Source organism: Leuresthes tenuis, unplaced genomic scaffold, assembly GCF_036924035.1.
Source record: "Leuresthes tenuis unplaced genomic scaffold, fLeuTen1.0.hap1 SCAF_21, whole genome shotgun sequence".
Taxonomy (NCBI): domain Eukaryota; kingdom Metazoa; phylum Chordata; class Actinopteri; order Atheriniformes; family Atherinopsidae; genus Leuresthes; species Leuresthes tenuis.
In genome coordinates this window covers 32,515,261-32,537,891 of record NW_027325375.1, presented here as the reverse complement: position 1 = coordinate 32,537,891, position 22,631 = coordinate 32,515,261, and the positions used below count along the sequence as shown (strand labels likewise).

General features: G+C 42.8%; 1 protein-coding gene across 1 annotated transcript in view; it reads right to left on the bottom strand.

Moving 5' to 3' along the window:
- The window catches only part of LOC140279918 (A disintegrin and metalloproteinase with thrombospondin motifs 2-like), a 72,748-nt gene that overhangs the window by 26,696 nt on the left and 23,421 nt on the right, over window positions 1-22,631 (bottom strand). The window contains exons 8-13 of the mRNA XM_072375143.1: window positions 20,405-20,510; window positions 10,814-10,957; window positions 9,569-9,701; window positions 7,115-7,228; window positions 6,871-7,016; window positions 6,703-6,792 (exon numbers count right to left, since the gene is read on the bottom strand). Of these exons, the coding sequence (XP_072231244.1) occupies window positions 6,703-6,792; window positions 6,871-7,016; window positions 7,115-7,228; window positions 9,569-9,701; window positions 10,814-10,957; window positions 20,405-20,510 (733 nt within the window). The remainder of the gene's footprint in view (window positions 1-6,702; window positions 6,793-6,870; window positions 7,017-7,114; window positions 7,229-9,568; window positions 9,702-10,813; window positions 10,958-20,404; window positions 20,511-22,631) is intronic.

The following is a 22,631-nucleotide window of genomic DNA, read 5'->3' as shown; positions in this document are numbered from 1 at the left end:
AGGAAACATCTTATCTACTGACCTGAAGTGAGTCACAGTTAACAGACCTGAAGCGAGTCACAGTTAACAGACCTGAAGTGAGTCACAGTTAACAGAGGAAACATCTTATCTACTGACCTGAAGTGAGTCACAGTTAACAGAGGAAACGTCTTATCTACAGACCTGAAGCGAGTCACAGTTAACAGAGGAAACATCTTATCTACTGACCTGAAGTGAGTCACAGTTAACAGACCTGAAGCGAGTCACAGTTAACAGAGGAAACGTCTTATCTACAGACCTGAAGCGAGTCACAGTTAACAGACCTGAAGTGATTCACAGTTAACAGAGGAAACATCTTATCTACTGACCTGAAGTGAGTCACAGTTAACAGACCTGAAGCGAGTCACAGTTAACAGACCTGAAGTGAGTCACAGTTAACAGAGGAAACATCTTATCTACTGACCTGAAGTGAGTCACAGTTAACAGAGGAAACGTCTTATCTACAGACCTGAAGCGAGTCACAGTTAACAGACCTGAAGTGAGTCACAGTTGACAGAGGAAACGTCTTATCTACTGACCTGAAGTGAGTCACAGTTAACAGACCTGAAGTGAGTCACAGTTAACAGAGGAAACATCTTATCTACTGACCTGAAGTGAGTCACAGTTAACAGACCTGAAGCGAGTCACAGTTAACAGAGGAAACGTCTTATCTACAGACCTGAAGCGAGTCACAGTTAACAGACCTGAAGTGAGTCACAGTTAACAGAGGAAACATCTTATCTACTGACCTGAAGTGAGTCACAGTTAACAGAGGAAACGTCTTATCTACAGACCTGAAGCGAGTCACAGTTAACAGAGGAAACGTCTTATCTACTGACCTGAAGTGAGTCACAGTTGACAGAGGAAACGTCTTATCTACAGACCTGAAGCGAGTCACAGTTAACAGAGGAAACGTCTTATCTACAGACCTGAAGCGAGTCACAGTTAACAGACCTGAAGTGAGTCACAGTTGACAGAGGAAACGTCTTATCTACAGACCTGAAGCGAGTCACAGTTAACAGAGGAAACGTCTTATCTACAGACCTGAAGCGAGTCACAGTTAACAGACCTGAAGTGAGTCACAGTTGACAGAGGAAACGTCTTATCTACTGACCTGAAGTGAGTCACAGTTAACAGAGGAAACATCTTATCTACTGACCTGAAGTGAGTCACAGTTAACAGACCTGAAGCGAGTCACAGTTAACAGAGGAAACGTCTTATCTACAGACCTGAAGCGAGTCACAGTTAACAGACCTGAAGTGATTCACAGTTAACAGAGGAAACATCTTATCTACTGACCTGAAGCGAGTCACAGTTAACAGACCTGAAGTGAGTCACAGTTAACAGAGGAAACGTCTTATCTACAGACCTGAAGCGAGTCACAGTTAACAGACCTGAAGCGAGTCACAGTTAACAGAGGAAACGTCTTATCTACCGACCTGAAGCGAGTCACAGTTAACAGAGGAAATGTCTTATCTACTGACCTGAAGTGAGTCACAGTTAACAGACCTGAAGGGAGTCACAGTTAACAGAGGAAACGTCTTATCTACAGACCTGAAGCGAGTCACAGTTAACAGACCTGAAGTGATTCACAGTTAACAGAGGAAACATCTTATCTACTGACCTGAAGTGAGTCACAGTTAACAGACCTGAAGCGAGTCACAGTTAACAGACCTGAAGTGAGTCACAGTTAACAGAGGAAACATCTTATCTACTGACCTGAAGTGAGTAACAGTTAACAGAGGAAACGTCTTATCTACAGACCTGAAGCGAGTCACAGTTAACAGACCTGAAGTGAGTCACAGTTGACAGAGGAAACGTCTTATCTACTGACCTGAAGTGAGTCACAGTTAACAGACCTGAAGTGAGTCACAGTTAACAGAGGAAACATCTTATCTACTGACCTGAAGTGAGTCACAGTTAACAGACCTGAAGCGAGTCACAGTTAACAGAGGAAACGTCTTATCTACAGACCTGAAGCGAGTCACAGTTAACAGACCTGAAGTGATTCACAGTTAACAGAGGAAACATCTTATCTACTGACCTGAAGTGAGTCACAGTTAACAGACCTGAAGTGAGTCACAGTTAACAGAGGAAACATCTTATCTACTGACCTGAAGTGAGTCACAGTTAACAGAGGAAACGTCTTATCTACAGACCTGAAGCGAGTCACAGTTAACAGAGGAAACGTCTTATCTACTGACCTGAAGTGAGTCACAGTTGACAGAGGAAACGTCTTATCTACAGACCTGAAGCGAGTCACAGTTGACAGAGGAAACGTCTTATCTACAGACCTGAAGCGAGTCACAGTTAACAGAGGAAACGTCTTATCTACAGACCTGAAGCGAGTCACAGTTAACAGACCTGAAGTGAGTCACAGTTGACAGAGGAAACGTCTTATCTACTGACCTGAAGTGAGTCACAGTTAACAGAGGAAACATCTTATCTACTGACCTGAAGTGAGTCACAGTTAACAGACCTGAAGTGAGTCACAGTTAACAGAGGAAACATCTTATCTACTGACCTGAAGTGAGTCACAGTTAACAGACCTGAAGCGAGTCACAGTTAACAGAGGAAACGTCTTATCTACAGACCTGAAGCGAGTCACAGTTAACAGACCTGAAGTGATTCACAGTTAACAGAGGAAACATCTTATCTACTGACCTGAAGTGAGTCACAGTTAACAGACCTGAAGTGAGTCACAGTTAACAGAGGAAACATCTTATCTACTGACCTGAAGTGAGTCACAGTTAACAGAGGAAACGTCTTATCTACAGACCTGAAGCGAGTCACAGTTAACAGAGGAAACGTCTTATCTACTGACCTGAAGTGAGTCACAGTTGACAGAGGAAACGTCTTATCTACAGACCTGAAGCGAGTCACAGTTAACAGAGGAAACGTCTTATCTACAGACCTGAAGCGAGTCACAGTTAACAGACCTGAAGTGAGTCACAGTTGACAGAGGAAACGTCTTATCTACAGACCTGAAGCGAGTCACAGTTAACAGAGGAAACGTCTTATCTACAGACCTGAAGCGAGTCACAGTTAACAGACCTGAAGTGAGTCACAGTTGACAGAGGAAACGTCTTATCTACTGACCTGAAGTGAGTCACAGTTAACAGAGGAAACATCTTATCTACTGACCTGAAGTGAGTCACAGTTAACAGACCTGAAGCGAGTCACAGTTAACAGAGGAAACGTCTTATCTACTGACCTGAAGTGAGTCACAGTTAACAGACCTGAAGTGAGTCACAGTTAACAGAGGAAACATCTTATCTACTGACCTGAAGTGAGTCACAGTTAACAGACCTGAAGCGAGTCACAGTTAACAGAGGAAACGTCTTATCTACAGACCTGAAGCGAGTCACAGTTAACAGACCTGAAGTGATTCACAGTTAACAGAGGAAACATCTTATCTACTGACCTGAAGCGAGTCACAGTTAACAGACCTGAAGTGAGTCACAGTTAACAGAGGAAACGTCTTATCTACAGACCTGAAGCGAGTCACAGTTAACAGACCTGAAGCGAGTCACAGTTAACAGAGGAAACGTCTTATCTACCGACCTGAAGCGAGTCACAGTTAACAGAGGAAATGTCTTATCTACCGACCTGAAGTGAGTCACAGTTAACAGACCTGAAGGGAGTCACAGTTAACAGAGGAAACGTCTTATCTACAGACCTGAAGCGAGTCACAGTTAACAGACCTGAAGTGATTCACAGTTAACAGAGGAAACATCTTATCTACTGACCTGAAGTGAGTCACAGTTAACAGACCTGAAGCGAGTCACAGTTAACAGACCTGAAGTGAGTCACAGTTAACAGAGGAAACATCTTATCTACTGACCTGAAGTGAGTCACAGTTAACAGAGGAAACGTCTTATCTACAGACCTGAAGCGAGTCACAGTTAACAGACCTGAAGTGAGTCACAGTTGACAGAGGAAACGTCTTATCTACTGACCTGAAGTGAGTCACAGTTAACAGACCTGAAGTGAGTCACAGTTAACAGAGGAAACATCTTATCTACTGACCTGAAGTGAGTCACAGTTAACAGACCTGAAGCGAGTCACAGTTAACAGAGGAAACGTCTTATCTACAGACCTGAAGCGAGTCACAGTTAACAGACCTGAAGTGATTCACAGTTAACAGAGGAAACATCTTATCTACTGACCTGAAGTGAGTCACAGTTAACAGACCTGAAGTGAGTCACAGTTAACAGAGGAAACATCTTATCTACTGACCTGAAGTGAGTCACAGTTAACAGAGGAAACGTCTTATCTACAGACCTGAAGCGAGTCACAGTTAACAGAGGAAACGTCTTATCTACTGACCTGAAGTGAGTCACAGTTGACAGAGGAAACGTCTTATCTACAGACCTGAAGCGAGTCACAGTTAACAGAGGAAACGTCTTATCTACAGACCTGAAGCGAGTCACAGTTAACAGACCTGAAGTGAGTCACAGTTGACAGAGGAAACGTCTTATCTACAGACCTGAAGCGAGTCACAGTTAACAGAGGAAACGTCTTATCTACAGACCTGAAGCGAGTCACAGTTAACAGACCTGAAGTGAGTCACAGTTGACAGAGGAAACGTCTTATCTACTGACCTGAAGTGAGTCACAGTTAACAGAGGAAACATCTTATCTACTGACCTGAAGTGAGTCACAGTTAACAGACCTGAAGCGAGTCACAGTTAACAGAGGAAACGTCTTATCTACAGACCTGAAGCGAGTCACAGTTAACAGACCTGAAGTGATTCACAGTTAACAGAGGAAACATCTTATCTACTGACCTGAAGCGAGTCACAGTTAACAGACCTGAAGTGAGTCACAGTTAACAGAGGAAACGTCTTATCTACAGACCTGAAGCGAGTCACAGTTAACAGACCTGAAGCGAGTCACAGTTAACAGAGGAAACGTCTTATCTACCGACCTGAAGCGAGTCACAGTTAACAGAGGAAATGTCTTATCTACCGACCTGAAGTGAGTCACAGTTAACAGACCTGAAGGGAGTCACAGTTAACAGAGGAAACGTCTTATCTACAGACCTGAAGCGAGTCACAGTTAACAGACCTGAAGTGATTCACAGTTAACAGAGGAAACATCTTATCTACTGACCTGAAGTGAGTCACAGTTAACAGACCTGAAGCGAGTCACAGTTAACAGACCTGAAGTGAGTCACAGTTAACAGAGGAAACATCTTATCTACTGACCTGAAGTGAGTCACAGTTAACAGAGGAAACGTCTTATCTACAGACCTGAAGCGAGTCACAGTTAACAGACCTGAAGTGAGTCACAGTTGACAGAGGAAACGTCTTATCTACTGACCTGAAGTGAGTCACAGTTAACAGACCTGAAGTGAGTCACAGTTAACAGAGGAAACATCTTATCTACTGACCTGAAGTGAGTCACAGTTAACAGACCTGAAGCGAGTCACAGTTAACAGAGGAAACGTCTTATCTACAGACCTGAAGCGAGTCACAGTTAACAGACCTGAAGTGAGTCACAGTTAACAGAGGAAACATCTTATCTACTGACCTGAAGTGAGTCACAGTTAACAGAGGAAACATCTTATCTACTGACCTGAAGTGAGTCACAGTTAACAGAGGAAACATCTTATCTACAGACCTGAAGTGAGTCACAGTTAACAGACCTGAAGTGATTCACAGTTAACAGAGGAAACATCTTATCTACTGACCTGAAGTGAGTCACAGTTAACAGACCTGAAGTGAGTCACAGTTAACAGAGGAAACATCTTATCTACTGACCTGAAGTGAGTCACAGTTAACAGAGGAAACGTCTTATCTACAGACCTGAAGCGAGTCACAGTTAACAGAGGAAACGTCTTATCTACTGACCTGAAGTGAGTCACAGTTGACAGAGGAAACGTCTTATCTACAGACCTGAAGCGAGTCACAGTTAACAGAGGAAACGTCTTATCTACAGACCTGAAGCGAGTCACAGTTAACAGACCTGAAGTGAGTCACAGTTGACAGAGGAAACGTCTTATCTACAGACCTGAAGCGAGTCACAGTTAACAGAGGAAACGTCTTATCTACAGACCTGAAGCGAGTCACAGTTAACAGACCTGAAGTGAGTCACAGTTGACAGAGGAAACGTCTTATCTACTGACCTGAAGTGAGTCACAGTTAACAGAGGAAACATCTTATCTACTGACCTGAAGTGAGTCACAGTTAACAGACCTGAAGCGAGTCACAGTTAACAGAGGAAACGTCTTATCTACAGACCTGAAGCGAGTCACAGTTAACAGACCTGAAGTGATTCACAGTTAACAGAGGAAACATCTTATCTACTGACCTGAAGCGAGTCACAGTTAACAGACCTGAAGTGAGTCACAGTTAACAGAGGAAACGTCTTATCTACAGACCTGAAGCGAGTCACAGTTAACAGACCTGAAGCGAGTCACAGTTAACAGAGGAAACGTCTTATCTACCGACCTGAAGCGAGTCACAGTTAACAGAGGAAATGTCTTATCTACCGACCTGAAGTGAGTCACAGTTAACAGACCTGAAGGGAGTCACAGTTAACAGAGGAAACGTCTTATCTACAGACCTGAAGCGAGTCACAGTTAACAGACCTGAAGGGAGTCACAGTTAACAGAGGAAACGTCTTATCTACCGACCTGAAGCGAGTCACAGTTAACAGAGGAAACGTCTTATCTACAGACCTGAAGTCAGTCAGGGGGGGGCAATCCTCTTGGCTGCACAGCTGGAACTCATAGCTGTTCCCGAAGCAGGTGCGACCCCCATTGGCTGGACTGAGAACAGCGACAGGTTAGCGTGTGTGATTGGTGCATCGGCTGCATGACATCACAGATAACCGGTGGCTCACTTACGGCGGGTTATCGCAGCGCCTGGTTCTAAACTGGACTCCGCCGCCGCAGGTCCGGGAGCAGCTGTCATACGCGCTCCACGCCCCCCAGCCGCCGTCCTGCCTCAGCAGGTTCGGTGTCAGCTTCATGCAGGAACCTTTGAAGCAGTGCTGCAACCAGAGAAGCTTCTCCTGTAACCATTTAACCTTTTCCAAACTGAACTCCTCATCAGCAGAAAACAGGGCAACCCAAACCAGCACCATCTCACCTTCCCAGGTCCACACTTGGTCCCGTCCAGCGGCGGGCCTTTCTTGGTCTTGCAGAAGAACGGGTTGTAGTAGTCACTGCACCACAGCTGCTTGCACAAGTCAGAGGTCGTGTACTGGAGATAAAACATTTTACAGGATAAGGATCTGAGCTGCTTTTCCTGCATCAGCTGCTCTGAACTGATGTCCCTTTGCTTTACAGTCAGAGGTTCGCCGTATGACCAACGGCTGATCTATCAGATCATCAGAACTCTGTCTATGAAATATTAATGACTGGTTTTAGAGCATTTATCCAAAGCTTTAAAGCTAAACATTAAAGCTTCAGTTCAGTCAGAAACCCTGGAGTCAGCAGGAACAACTGTTTAAAGGACAGAGTGAGTCAGGTGAATCAGGTGTTCGAGGTGTTCTGAGGAGGTGAGTCTTCCTGCTCTGACAGCATCTGGTTCCACCATCATGGACCCACCAATGAGAACAGTCTGGTACAGTCAGCATCTACCCAACTGAACAGGAACAGGTGCCTCACTTGCATTTAAATGTTTAAATGCCAGGTCTCGGTAGGACGTGTCGCATCACTTCCTGTCACTTTGTTTGTTTTTTGGGGAACTTCTCTGGGAATGACTGAATATTGCTGAATCTCTTCTTTCAGGTGACACACATTTGCATCAGAAACCCTTTCACACTCTATTTGTTTTATTCTAGCACCGTTTTATGCAGATCTTTGGTGTTTTGAAACGTTTTCACTCTTTAGCGGCGTGTCTGGTTCTCTAGCTTAGCATGGCTACCAGTTCTCTTCCTCCTGCTTTCACCTGCTCCGTGTGTCAGATGTTTAGTTCCTCCTCTGCCTCCTTTAGTGGTAATGGTTCATGGAACAGATGTAGTCTTTCTGTAGTTTTAGAGGCGAGGTTATCTGAATAGGAAGCTCATCTCTACACCGTTAAAAACCACCCGATAGCGAGCCAGGCCCCTTTAGCCGGTGCGGAGCACCTTAGATTAGTCAACACAGAAAAGTCTCTAACAAGCAAACCCAGGAGGATGTGAGGGGATAAATGTGGGAAACATTCAACTGAAACAGGACTTTAATCAGTTTCCTGATGCTTGTCCAGATGTGAGTCCAGCTGCAGCATCTGTTCAGGACGTTGATGGAGAGGTGACTTCATGCAGGAAGCAGCTCCAGAGGACGATTAAAGGCAACATCACAGTCATCAGATCTGAGTCTGATGAGCTTTGGCTCAGGGAGTTTCCAACATTCAACACTGAAATCATTCTCAGCAGCTTCTTGTGGTTTTACAAAGATTGTTTTCTCTCGGGATCAGATTTCCTCAGAGCTTTCAGCAGGATTTAAACCATTTCCACTCTGCTCCTCTCACTTTGACTCCTTTTCATTTGTAATTCCCTCTGATTTTAACAGCTCAAACACTGCAGAAACAGTTAATAAGATACAATCACCTGGTAAGAAAGCATTTATACTTTGAACTGATCCGAAACAGCTAAATGATATTCAAGCTAAGCAGATCGTTCTTGGTCAGTTTCAGGCTGGGTTCGGTCGCCTGATTGGTCCTGAAATGGCTCTTCTTTGACTGGATTGTGTCGTGGAAAGATTGCCACATTCATGTGGGTGATGTGGGTTCAAATCCCTTCCATGAAAGGTACCATTTCCAGCCGGGGTCCTCAGGCAGACCCCCCTTCCCTATACGCCTACCAGTGAAAGTCGCTTTGGATAAAACATTCTTTGGGTTTCTCGCCACATTTTAAAGACGACAGATGCAGGTGATCACTTTGGATTTAACAGCAGTAAAGAACCCTTTTTTCTTCTCAGCTCTCAGGCAGCTTTGTGTCATCATCTGTCGCTTTGTCCCGAGGTGTTCCCCAAGGTTCTGTTCTGGGACCGGTTTTGTTTGCATTTACTGCCACACATGCCGGGCACCTTTAAAGGGGCATTGCTACACAGATTATGTCCAGCTGTGTCCTTTGTCCACTGAACGTTTCAGTAGGAAGAGGATGGCTGCTGATTATGTTTCCTTCACTCTGGGAAACAGAAGTTCTTGTTTGTGGTTCTGACAGCTTTGTTCCTGCTGGGATGAACAATCTCAAAGGCAGATATTTAGCTGCTACATGTGACCAGCCTCTTGGTTGTGATGATCAACAGTCTCCTTCATCTATGAAATCCTGAAGGGGTCCTGGTTCTGGACTGAACTAAAGCAGATTGTGTTTCAGGTTTCGGCTGCTGAACCAGGGACTGATCTACTGTTACAGCTGAGATTTGTTGGAGCTTTCAAAGCAGCTCAGGACTCATTTATTAGTAGATATTGTTCTGTTTTAAGACTTGTATTTTTATGATATTGGTATTGATTTGCTTTGATCCTTATCTTAGAACGGTGCCGTATAAATATACTTATTTATTTACTACCCTACTTCACTACCCTCAGGACCCTCAGGTGGTCTGCTGGCATACTTACGGCAGTACACAGGCTGTAGCCCGGCCCAAAGTCGAAGCGGCACTGCTGGTCCATGGAGTACTGAAAGCCCGGCAGCTGAGGCTGAGCCGGCCATTCGTGGTTGAAGGGGTCATCACGGAGGCAGTCGTAGGTGCTGCAGACACACAAACACAGGATAAACTCTTACAGAAGCTGCTCATCTCAGGGTCTCATCCTGATGCTCAGTGATGTTCTGCTAATGCTGGACTGGACCTCTGTCTCTGATGCTGCTGAACATCACGTTCTGCTCCATAGGCTGAGATCCTGGGTGGGTTTATCTGCTTTGGAGTGGTTCCCCTCATATCTGAACCATCTGACCTTTAAGCCCCAAGATCTTTCTCAGCTGCAGATGTTTCTCAGCTGCAGATCTTTCTCAGCTGCAGATCTTTCTCAGCTGCAGATCTTTCTCAGCTGCAGATGTTTCTCAGCTGCAGATGTTTCTTAGCTGCAGATGTTTCTCAGCTGCAGATCTTTCTCAGCTGCAGATCTTTCTCAGCTGCAGATGTTTCTCAGCTGCAGATGTTTCTCAGCTGCAGATCTTTCTCAGCTGCAGATCTTTCTCAGCTTCAGATCTTTCTCAGCTTCAGATCTTTCTCAGCTGCAGATCTTTCTCAGCTGCAGATCTTTCTCAGCTGCAGATGTTTCTCGGCTGCAGATGTTTCTCAGCTGCAGATGTTTCTCAGCTGCAGATGTTTCTCAGCTGCTCTGTTAAAAGTTGGATGTCTGTCAGCTTTCTCCACCTTAATGAGGAGGAAACCTTGTCTGAGCCCCACAGATCTGTGTCTCAGCTCAGGGAAACTCTGGGTCCTCCTGCTTCTTCTGATAAATCTTCCTTAAGGAACCTTTCAGCTAACTTTCCTCTCAGCTTTCACTTTGGATGCTCAAATCTCTGCTTCTCCTGTTTTTATCTCTTCAGAAATATTTCCCAGTTCAGACCCATTGAGTCCCGCTCTGAGCTGGAAACTCTTCTGCTCTTTATTGTGAAGCAATAAATGTGCAACACAAAAACCGATCCAGATGTTTAATCAGCCAGAGTATCACTAACATACCATCCATGTTCTCAGGCCACGCCTCTATGTTTCCTCTGTTTAAGACGCACTCCTCCCTCACTGCCTGTACGCTTCCCATCCAGCTTCTGGGAGGAAAAGGAGTGGCCCCAGTACTTCCTCTACTTACCTCCTGTCCTGATTACAGGAGGATGCGGTGTGTCTTATTTGTTGTACTCACTGCAGATACTTGTGCAGCTCCCTCCAGCTGCACCTGGACCAGTGGTAACGATAGAAGGTGGCCTGGACCCGCGGAGACATGATGCTGCCCAACGGTACGTCATCAGCACAGTCATTGGCCTCACCGTCATGCTGCATACCCAGCCTGATAATGAAAGGACATCAGTGATTTCTCCCAAACTACAGCACTGATACTGTACTGGCCCTTTGAGACACCTCCTAAAGGTTTCTGAGTCTTTCCTGTCTCCACAAAAACAGCAGCCAGAACGTAAAAGGCCCAGGATTTTATTTATTTTAAATGGGAAAAAGATTATCATTAAATAATCTTATTATTAAAGATGATTTCAACCCCAGTTGTGTTCAGCCCAGTCTCATGAAAAGGTGTAGTTACTGCACACCAAGTGGTTTTACAGTGTGTATTTGGAAGAAATAAACAGTTTCACTGTATGTACAGTCATATTGACAGTATGTTGTGTAATAGGTGAAGAGACCCTCCATCAAACTGCATCCTAATCCTAATAATGTTATTTAAAAGGCTTTAAATGAAAATAATCTAAAAATGTGTGTAAATGACACATTCAAATCTAAAAATGTGTGTAAATGACACACTAAAAGCTAAAAATGTGTGTAAATGACACACTAAAAGCTAAAAATGTGTGTAAATGACACACTAAAAGCTAAAAATGTGTATAAATGAAACACTAAAAGCTTAAAATGTGTATAAATGACACATTAAAATCAGAAAATGTGTGTAAATGAAACACTAAAATCTAAAAATGTGTGTAAATGAAACACTAAAATCTAAAAATGTGTGTAAATGAAACACTAAAATCTAAAAATGTGTGTAAATGAAACACTAAAAGCTTAAAATGTGTGTAAATGAAACACTAAAATCTAAAAATGTGTGTAAATGAAACACTAAAATCTAAAAATGTGTGTAAATGAAACACTAAAATCTAAAAATGTGTGTAAATGAAACACTAAAAGCTAAAAATGACACATTAAAAGCTAAAAATGTGTGTAAATGACACTAAAAGCTAAAAATGTGTGTAAATGACACATTAAAAGCTAAAAATGTGTGTAAATGACACTAAAAGCTAAAAATGTGTGTAAATGACACATTAAAAGCTAAAAATGTGTGTAAATGACACACTAGAAGCTTAAAATGTGTGTAAATGACACATTAAAGGCTTAAAATGTGTATAAATGACACACTAAAAGCTAAAAACGTGTATAAAAGACACACTAAAAGCTAAAAATGTGTGTAAATGACACATTAAAAGCTAAAAATGTGTGTAAATGACACACTAGAAGCTTAAAATGTGTGTAAATGACACATTAAAGGCTTAAAATGTGTGTAAATGACACACTAAAAGCTAAAAATGTGTGTAAATGACACACTAAAAGCTAAAAATGTGTCTAAATGACACACTAAAAGCTAAAAATGTGTGTAAATGACACACTAAAAGCTAAAAATGTGTATAAATGACACACTAAAAGGTAAAAATGTGTATAAATGAAACACTAAAAGCTTAAAATGTGTATAAATTAAATACTAAAAGCTAAAAATGTGTGTAAATGACACACTAAAAGCTAAAAATGTGTCTAAATGACACACTAAAAGCTAAAAATGTGTGTAAATGACACACTAAAAGCTAAAAATGTGTGTAAATAACACACTAAAAGCTAAAAATGTGTGTAAATGACACATTAAAATCAGAAAATGTGTGTAAATGAAACACTAAAATCTAAAAATGTGTGTAAATGAAACACTAAAATCTAAAAATGTGTGTAAATGACACACTAAAAGCTAAAAATGTGTGTAAATGAAACACTAAAATCTAAAAATGTGTGTAAATGAAACACTAAAAGCTAAAAATGTGTGTAAATGAAACACTAAAAGCTAAAAATGACACATTAAAAGCTAAAAATGTGTGTAAATGACACTAAAAGCTAAAAATGTGTGTAAATGACACTACAAGCTAAAAATGTGTGTAAATGAAACACTAAAATCTAAAAATGTGTGTAAATGAAACACTAAAAGCTAAAAATGTGTGTAAATGAAACACTAAAATCTAAAAATGTGTGTAAATGAAACACTAAAAGCTAAAAATGTGTGTAAATGACACTAAAAGCTAAAAATGTGTGTAAATGAAACACTAAAAGCTAAAAATGACACACTAAAAGCTAAAAATGTGTGTAAATGACACATTAAAATCTAAAAATGTGTGTAAATGAAACACTAAAATCTAAAAATGTGTGTAAATGAAACACTAAAATCTAAAAATGTGTGTAAATGAAACACTAAAAGCTAAAAATGTGTGTAAATGAAACACTAAAATCTAAAAATGTGTGTAAATGAAACACTAAAATCTAAAAATGTGTGTAAATGAAACACTAAAATCTAAAAATGTGTGTAAATGAAACACTAAAAGCTAAAAATGACACATTAAAAGCTAAAAATGTGTGTAAATGACACTAAAAGCTAAAAATGTGTGTAAATGACACATTAAAATCAGAAAATGTGTGTAAATGAAACACTAAAATCTAAAAATGTGTGTAAATGAAACACTAAAAGCTAAAAATGTGTGTAAATGAAACACTAAAATCTAAAAATGACACATTAAAAGCTAAAAATGTGTGTAAATGACACTAAAAGCTAAAAATGTGTGTAAATGACACATTAAAAGCTAAAAATGTGTGTAAATGACACACTAGAAGCTAAAAATGTGTGTAAATGACACACTAAAAGGTAAAAATGTGTATAAATGAAACACTAAAAGCTTAAAATGTGTATAAATTAAATACTAAAAGCTAAAAATGTGTGTAAATGACACACTAAAAGCTAAAAATGTGTCTAAATGACACACTAAAAGCTAAAAATGTGTGTAAATGACACACTAAAAGCTAAAAATGTGTGTAAATAACACACTAAAAGCTAAAAATGTGTGTAAATGACACATTAAAATCAGAAAATGTGTGTAAATGAAACACTAAAATCTAAAAATGTGTGTAAATGAAACACTAAAATCTAAAAATGTGTGTAAATGACACACTAAAAGCTAAAAATGTGTGTAAATGAAACACTAAAATCTAAAAATGTGTGTAAATGAAACACTAAAAGCTAAAAATGTGTGTAAATGAAACACTAAAAGCTAAAAATGACACATTAAAAGCTAAAAATGTGTGTAAATGACACTAAAAGCTAAAAATGTGTGTAAATGACACTACAAGCTAAAAATGTGTGTAAATGAAACACTAAAATCTAAAAATGTGTGTAAATGAAACACTAAAAGCTAAAAATGTGTGTAAATGAAACACTAAAATCTAAAAATGTGTGTAAATGAAACACTAAAAGCTAAAAATGTGTGTAAATGACACTAAAAGCTAAAAATGTGTGTAAATGAAACACTAAAAGCTAAAAATGACACACTAAAAGCTAAAAATGTGTGTAAATGACACATTAAAATCTAAAAATGTGTGTAAATGAAACACTAAAATCTAAAAATGTGTGTAAATGAAACACTAAAATCTAAAAATGTGTGTAAATGAAACACTAAAAGCTAAAAATGTGTGTAAATGAAACACTAAAATCTAAAAATGTGTGTAAATGAAACACTAAAATCTAAAAATGTGTGTAAATGAAACACTAAAATCTAAAAATGTGTGTAAATGAAACACTAAAAGCTAAAAATGACACATTAAAAGCTAAAAATGTGTGTAAATGACACTAAAAGCTAAAAATGTGTGTAAATGACACATTAAAATCAGAAAATGTGTGTAAATGAAACACTAAAATCTAAAAATGTGTGTAAATGAAACACTAAAAGCTAAAAATGTGTGTAAATGAAACACTAAAATCTAAAAATGACACATTAAAAGCTAAAAATGTGTGTAAATGACACTAAAAGCTAAAAATGTGTGTAAATGACACATTAAAAGCTAAAAATGTGTGTAAATGACACACTAGAAGCTAAAAATGTGTGTAAATGACACTAAAAGCTAAAAATGTGTGTAAATGACACATTAAAAGCTAAAAATGTGTGTAAATGACACACTAGAAGCTTAAAATGTGTGTAAATGACACATTAAAGGCTTAAAATGTGTGTAAATGACACATTAAAGGCTTAAAATGTGTGTAAATGACACATTAAAGGCTTAAAATGTGTATAAGTGACACACTAAAAGCTTAAAATGTGTATAAGTGACACACTAAAAGCTAAAAATGTGTGTAAATGAAACACTAAAAGCTAAAAATGTGTGTAAATGAAACACTAAAAGCTAAAAATGTGTGAGATTTTGGATTTGTTTCCACTCACAGCACTTATGCTGTGAAATATTTGGAGATTAAGGTTTGATTGCTCTAAATTACATCTTTGTTGCTTCCTCATTTTTCTATCAGATCAGAGCGACTTACAAACAAGGGAATGCAGAAAATCTGCCCACGCTACACCTTTCTGCAGGAGTTTTCATTTGGCCCTTAGAGCTGTGATGAACAGCTGCAGTTTGGTACACCTGACCAATCAGAAATGTTCGATGCTTCAAGGCCTCCCCCCTAAGTCCAGGGTGGTCTCAGGCGTACCCCCTCCCTACCAGAGAATTGACTCTATCCCTGGAAAGGACTGGACCCTCAACAAGTCCTGGCTCTTGAAAAGGTTCCTGTGGTGGAGATGCAGCTTTAGAAGTTCTTACTGTCTCTGCATGGATGCCAGCAGCTCTGTTTAACCACCACAGTTCTTACAGTCTCTGCATGGATGCCAGCAGCTCTGTTTAACCACCACAGTTCTTACAGTCTCTCATGGATGCCAGCAGCTCTGTTTAACCACCACAGTTCTTACAGTCTCTGCATGGATGCCAGCAGCTCTGTTTAACCACCACAGTTCTTACAGTCTCTCATGGATGCCAGCAGCTCTGTTTAACCACCACAGTTCTTACAGTCTCTCATGGATGCCAGCAGCTCTGTTTAACCACCACAGTTCTTACAGTCTCTCATGGATGCCAGCAGCTCTGTTTAACCACCACAGTTCTTACAGTCTCTCATGGATGCCAGCAGCTGTGTTTAACCACCACAGTTCTTACTGTCTCTCATGGATGCCAGCAGCTCTGTTTAACCACCACAGTTCTTACAGTCTCTCATGGATGTCAGCAGCTCTGTTTAACCACCACAGTTCTTACAGTCTCTGCATGGATGCCAGCAGCTCTGTTTAACCACCACAGTTCTTACAGTCTCTCATGGATGCCAGCAGCTGTGTTTAACCACCACAGTTCTTACAGTCTCTCATGGATGCCAGCAGCTCTGTTTAACCACCACAGTTCTTACAGTCTCTGCATGGATGCCAGCAGCTCTGTTTAACCACCACAGTTCTTACAGTCTCTCATGGATGTCAGCAGCTCTGTTTAACCACCACAGTTCTTACAGTCTCTCATGGATGCCAGCAGCTCTGTTTAACCACCACAGTTCTTACAGTCTCTACATGGATGCCAGCAGCTCTGTTTAACCACCACAGTTCTTACAGTCTCTCATGGATGCCAGCAGCTCTGTTTAACCACCACAGTTCTTACAGTCTCTCATGGATGCCAGCAGCTGTGTTTAACCACCACAGTTCTTACAGTCTCTCATGGATGCCAGCAGCTCTGTTTAACCACCACAGTTCTTACAGTCTCTGCATGGATGCCAGCAGCTCTGTTTAACCACCACAGTTCTTACAGTCTCTCATGGATGCCAGCAGCTCTGTTTAACCACCACAGTTCTTACAGTCTCTGCATGGATGCCAGCAGCTCTGTTTAACCACCACAGTTCTTACAGTCTCTGCATGGATGCCAGCAGCTGTGTTTAACCACCACAGTTCTTACAGTCTCTCATGGATGCCAGCAGCTCTGTTTAACCACCACAGTTCTTACAGTCTCTCATGGATGCCAGCAGCTCTGTTTAACCACCACAGTTCTTACAGTCTCTCATGGATGCCAGCAGCTCTGTTTAACCACCACAGTTCTTACTGTCTCTGCATGGATGCCAGCAGCTCTGTTTAACCACCACAGTTCTTACAGTCTCTGCATGGATGCCAGCAGCTCTGTTTAACCACCACAGTTCTTACAGTCTCTGCATGGATGCCAGCAGCTCTGTTTAACCACCACAGTTCTTACAGTCTCTCATGGATGCCAGCAGCTCTGTTTAACCACCACAGTTCTTACAGTCTCTCATGGATGCCAGCAGCTCTGTTTAACCACCACAGTTCTTACAGTCTCTCATGGATGCCAGCAGCTCTGTTTAACCACCACAGTTCTTACAGTCTCTGCATGGATGCCAGCAGCTCTGTTTAACCACCACAGTTCTTACAGTCTCTGCATGGATGCCAGCAGCTCTGTTTAACCACCACAGTTCTTACAGTCTCTGCATGGATGCCAGCAGCTCTGTTTAACCACCACAGTTCTTACAGTCTCTACATGGATGCCAGCAGCTCTGTTTAACCACCACAGTTCTTACAGTCTCTGCATGGATGCCAGCAGCTCTGTTTAACCACCACAGTTCTTACAGTCTCTCATGGATGCCAGCAGCTCTGTTTAACCACCACAGTTCTTACAGTCTCTCATGGATGCCAGCAGCTCTGTTTAACCACCACAGTTCTTACAGTCTCTCATGGATGCCAGCAGCTCTGTTTAACCACCACAGTTCTTACAGTCTCTCATGGATGCCAGCAGCTCTGTTTAACCACCACAGTTCTTACAGTCTCTCATGGATGCCAGCAGCTCTGTTTAACCACCACAGTTCTTACAGTCTCTCATGGATGCCAGCAGCTGTGTTTAACCACCACAGTTCTTACAGTCTCTCATGGATGCCAGCAGCTCTGTTTAACCACCACAGTTCTTACAGTCTCTCATGGATGCCAGCAGCTCTGTTTAACCACCACAGTTCTTACAGTCTCTCATGGATGCCAGCAGCTCTGTTTAACCACCACAGTTCTTACAGTCTCTCATGGATGCCAGCAGGTGTGTTTAACCACCACAGTTCTTACAGTCTCTCATGGATGCCAGCAGCTCTGTTTAACCACCACAGTTCTTACAGTCTCTCATGGATGCCAGCAGCTCTGTTTAACCACCACAGTTCTTACAGTCTCTGCATGGATGCCAGCAGCTCTGTTTAACCACCACAGTTCTTACAGTCTCTCATGGATGCCAGCAGCTCTGTTTAACCACCACAGTTCTTACAGTCTCTCATGGATGCCAGCAGCTCTGTTTAACCACCACAGTTCTTACAGTCTCTCATGGATGCCAGCAGCTCTGTTTAACCACCACAGTTCTTACAGTCTCTGCATGGATGCCAGCAGCTCTGTTTAACCACCACAGTTCTTACAGTCTCTCATGGATGCCAGCAGCTCTGTTTAACCACCACAGTTCTTACAGTCTCTACATGGATGCCAGCAGCTCTGTTTAACCACCACAGTTCTTACAGTCTCTCATGGATGCCAGCAGGTGTGTTTAACCACCACAGTTCTTACAGTCTCTCATGGATGCCAGCAGCTCTGTTTAACCACCACAGTTCTTACAGTCTCTCATGGATGCCAGCAGCTCTGTTTAACCACCACAGTTCTTACAGTCTCTGCATGGATGCCAGCAGCTCTGTTTAACCACCACAGTTCTTACAGTCTCTCATGGATGCCAGCAGGTGTGTTTAACCACCACAGTTCTTACAGTCTCTCATGGATGCCAGCAGCTCTGTTTAACCACCACAGTTCTTACAGTCTCTGCATGGATGTCAGCAGCTCTGTTTAACCACCACAGTTCTTACAGTCTCTCATGGATGCCAGCAGCTCTGTTTAACCACCACAGTTCTTACAGTCTCTCATGGATGCCAGCAGCTCTGTTTAACCACCACAGTTCTTACAGTCTCTCATGGATGCCAGCAGCTCTGTTTAACCACCACAGTTCTTACAGTCTCTGCATGGATGCCAGCAGCTCTGTTTAACCACCACAGTTCTTACAGTCTCTCATGGATGCCAGCAGCTCTGTTTAACCACCACAGTTCTTACAGTCTCTCATGGATGCCAGCAGCTGTGTTTAACCACCACAGTTCTTACAGTCTCTCATGGATGCCAGCAGCTGTGTTTAACCACCACAGTTCTTACAGTCTCTCATGGATGCCAGCAGCTGTGTTTAACCACCACAGTTCTTACAGTCTCTCATGGATGCCAGCAGCTCTGTTTAACCACCACAGTTCTTACAGTCTCTCATGGATGCCAGCAGCTCTGTTTAACCACCACAGTTCTTACAGTCTCTCATGGATACCAGCAGCTCTGTTTAACCACCACAGTTCTTACAGTCTCTCATGGATGCCAGCAGCTCTGTTTAACCACCACAGTTCTTACAGTCTCTCATGGATGCCAGCAGCTCTGTTTAACCACCACAGTTCTTACAGTCTCTGCATGGATGCCAGCAGCTCTGTTTAACCACCACAGTTCTTACAGTCTCTCATGGATGCCAGCAGCTCTGTTTAACCACCACAGTTCTTACAGTCTCTCATGGATGCCAGCAGCTGTGTTTAACCACCACAGTTCTTACAGTCTCTGCATGGATGCCAGCAGCTCTGTTTAACCACCACAGTTCTTACAGTCTCTCATGGATGCCAGCAGCTCTGTTTAACCACCACAGTTCTTACAGTCTCTCATGGATGCCAGCAGCTCTGTTTAACCACCACAGTTCTTACAGTCTCTCATGGATGCCAGCAGCTCTGTTTAACCACCACAGTTCTTACAGTCTCTCATGGATGCCAGCAGCTGTGTTTAACCACCACAGTTCTTACAGTCTCTCATGGATGCCAGCAGCTCTGTTTAACCACCACAGTTCTTACAGTCTCTCATGGATGCCAGCAGCTGTGTTTAACCACCACAGTTCTTACAGTCTCTCATGGATGCCAGCAGCTCTGTTTAACCACCACAGTTCTTACAGTCTCTGCATGGATGCCAGCAGCTCTGTTTAACCACCACAGTTCTTACAGTCTCTCATGGATGCCAGCAGCTCTGTTTAACCACCACAGTTCTTACAGTCTCTGCATGGATGCCAGCAGCTCTGTTTAACCACCACAGTTCTTACAGTCTCTCATGGATGCCAGCAGCTCTGTTTAACCACCACAGTTCTTACAGTCTCTGCATGGATGCCAGCAGCTCTGTTTAACCACCACAGTTCTTACAGTCTCTCATGGATGCCAGCAGCTGTGTTTAACCACCACAGTTCTTACAGTCTCTACATGGATGCCAGCAGCTGTGTTTAACCACCACAGTTCTTACAGTCTCTCATGGATGCCAGCAGCTCTGTTTAACCACCACAGTTCTTACAGTCTCTCATGGATGCCAGCAGCTGTGTTTAACCACCACAGTTCTTACAGTCTCTGCATGGATGCCAGCAGCTCTGTTTAACCACCACAGTTCTTGGGCTCCAACAAATCCGTGTAAACACTCAGGGGTAGTTATTGTGGACACCTGACAGTTGTTATCATCCCTCCCCTTGTAATTTTCTTCTTGCCATTTCTAAACCTGAGGTGTTTTGGGTGCCCCAGCTGCCCTTATATTAGCATGTAATTAGTGTGAGACACACTCACACGTGTCCTGTTTCGTGTGCAGCTACGAAAGCTGATGAAAAGCCATCCTCTAAGACGAGAACGCAGCTTCGGTGAAGGTGACACATCCCTGTAACCGGAGCATAACCTGCAGAGAGAGAGAGATCAGAAGATTCATCTTCATGGACAGCTCCGTGTTGGTAGCAGTTTATCTGGGGTGCACATGTGCTTCCTGCAGCAGCATTATGAGTCGTGTTAGCAGTTTATCTGGGGTGCACATGTGCTTCCTGCAGCAGCATTATGAGTCGTGTTAGCGGTTTATCTGGGGTGCACATGTGCTTCCTGCAGCAGCATTATGAGTCGTGTTAGCGGTTTATCTGGGGTGCACATGTGCTTCCTGCAGCAGCGGCAGCATTATGAGTCGTGTTAGCAGTTTATCTGGGGTGCACATGTGCTTCCTGCAGCAGCATTATGAGTCGTGTTAGCAGTTTATCTGGGGTGCACATGTGCTTCCTGCAGCAGCAGCAGCATTATGAGTCGTGTTAGCGGTTTATCTGGGGTGCACATGTGCTTCCTGCAGCAGCATTATGAGTCGTGTTAGCAGTTTATCTGGGGTGCACATGTGCTTCCTGCAGCAGCGGCAGCATTATGAGTCGTGTTAGCAGTTTATCTGGGGTGCACATGTGCTTCCTGCAGCAGAGGCAGCATTATGAGTCGTGTTAGCAGTTTATCTGGGGTGCACATGTGCTTCCTGCAGCAGCATTATGAGTCGTGTTAGCGGTTTATCTGGGGTGCACATGTGCTTCCTGCAGCAGCATTATGAGTCGTGTTAGCGGTTTATCTGGGGTGCACATGTGCTTCCTGCAGCAGCATTATGAGTCGTGTTAGCGGTTTATCTGGGGTGCACATGTGCTTCCTTTAGCAGAGGCAGCATTATGAGTCGTGTTAGCGGTTTATCTGGGGTGCACATGTGCTTCCTTTAGCAGAGGCAGCATTATGAGTCGTGTTAGCGGTTTATCTGTGGTGCACATGTGCTTCCTGCAGCAGCATTATGAGTCGTGTTAGCAGTTTATCTGGGGTGCACATGTGCTTCCTTTAGCAGAGGCAGCATTATGAGTCGTGTTAGCGGTTTATCTGTGGTGCACATGTGCTTCCTGCAGCAGCATTATGAGTCGTGTTAGCAGTTTATCTGGGGTGCACATGTGCTTCCTGCAGCAGAGGCAGCATTATGAGTCGTGTTAGCAGTTTATTTGGGGTGCACATGTGCTTCCTGCAGCAGCATTATGAGTCGTGTTAGCGGTTTATCTGGGGTGCACATGTGCTTCCTGCAGCAGCATTATGAGTCGTGTTAGCAGTTTATTTGGGGTGCACATGTGCTTCCTGCAGCAGCATTATGAGTCGTGTTAGCAGTTTATTTGGGGTGCACATGTGCTTCCTGCAGCAGCATTATGAGTCGTGTTAGCAGTTTATTTGGGGTGCACATGTGCTTCCTGCAGCAGCATTATGAGTCGTGTTAGCAGTTTATTTGGGGTGCACATGTGCTTCCTGCAGCAGCATTATGAGTCGTGTTAGCAGTTTATTTGGGGTGCACATGTGCTTCCTGCAGCAGCATTATGAGTCGTGTTAGCAGTTTATCTGGGGTGCACATGTGCTTCCTGCAGCAGCGGCAGCATTATGAGTCGTGTTAGCAGTTTATTTGGGGTGCACATGTGCTTCCTGCAGCAGCATTATGAGTCGTGTTAGCGGTTTATCTGGGGTGCACATGTGCTTCCTTTAGCAGAGGCAGCATTATGAGTCGTGTTAGCGGTTTATCTGGGGTGCACATGTGCTTCCTGCAGCAGAGGCAGCATTATGAGTCGTGTTAGCAGTTTATCTGGGGTGCACATGTGCTTCCTTTAGCAGAGGCAGCATTATGAGTCGTGTTAGCGGTTTATCTGGGGTGCACATGTGCTTCCTGCAGCAGCGGCAGCATTATGAGTCGTGTTAGCGGTTTATCTGGGGTGCACATGTGCTTCCTGCAGCAGCATTATGAGTCGTGTTAGCAGTTTATTTGGGGTGCACATGTGCTTCCTGCAGCAGCATTATGAGTCGTGTTAGCGGTTTATCTGGGGTGCACATGTGCTTCCTGCAGCAGCGGCAGCATTATGAGTCGTGTTAGCAGTTTATTTGGGGTGCACATGTGCTTCCTGCAGCAGCATTATGAGTCGTGTTAGCGGTTTATCTGGGGTGCACATGTGCTTCCTTTAGCAGAGGCAGCATTATGAGTCGT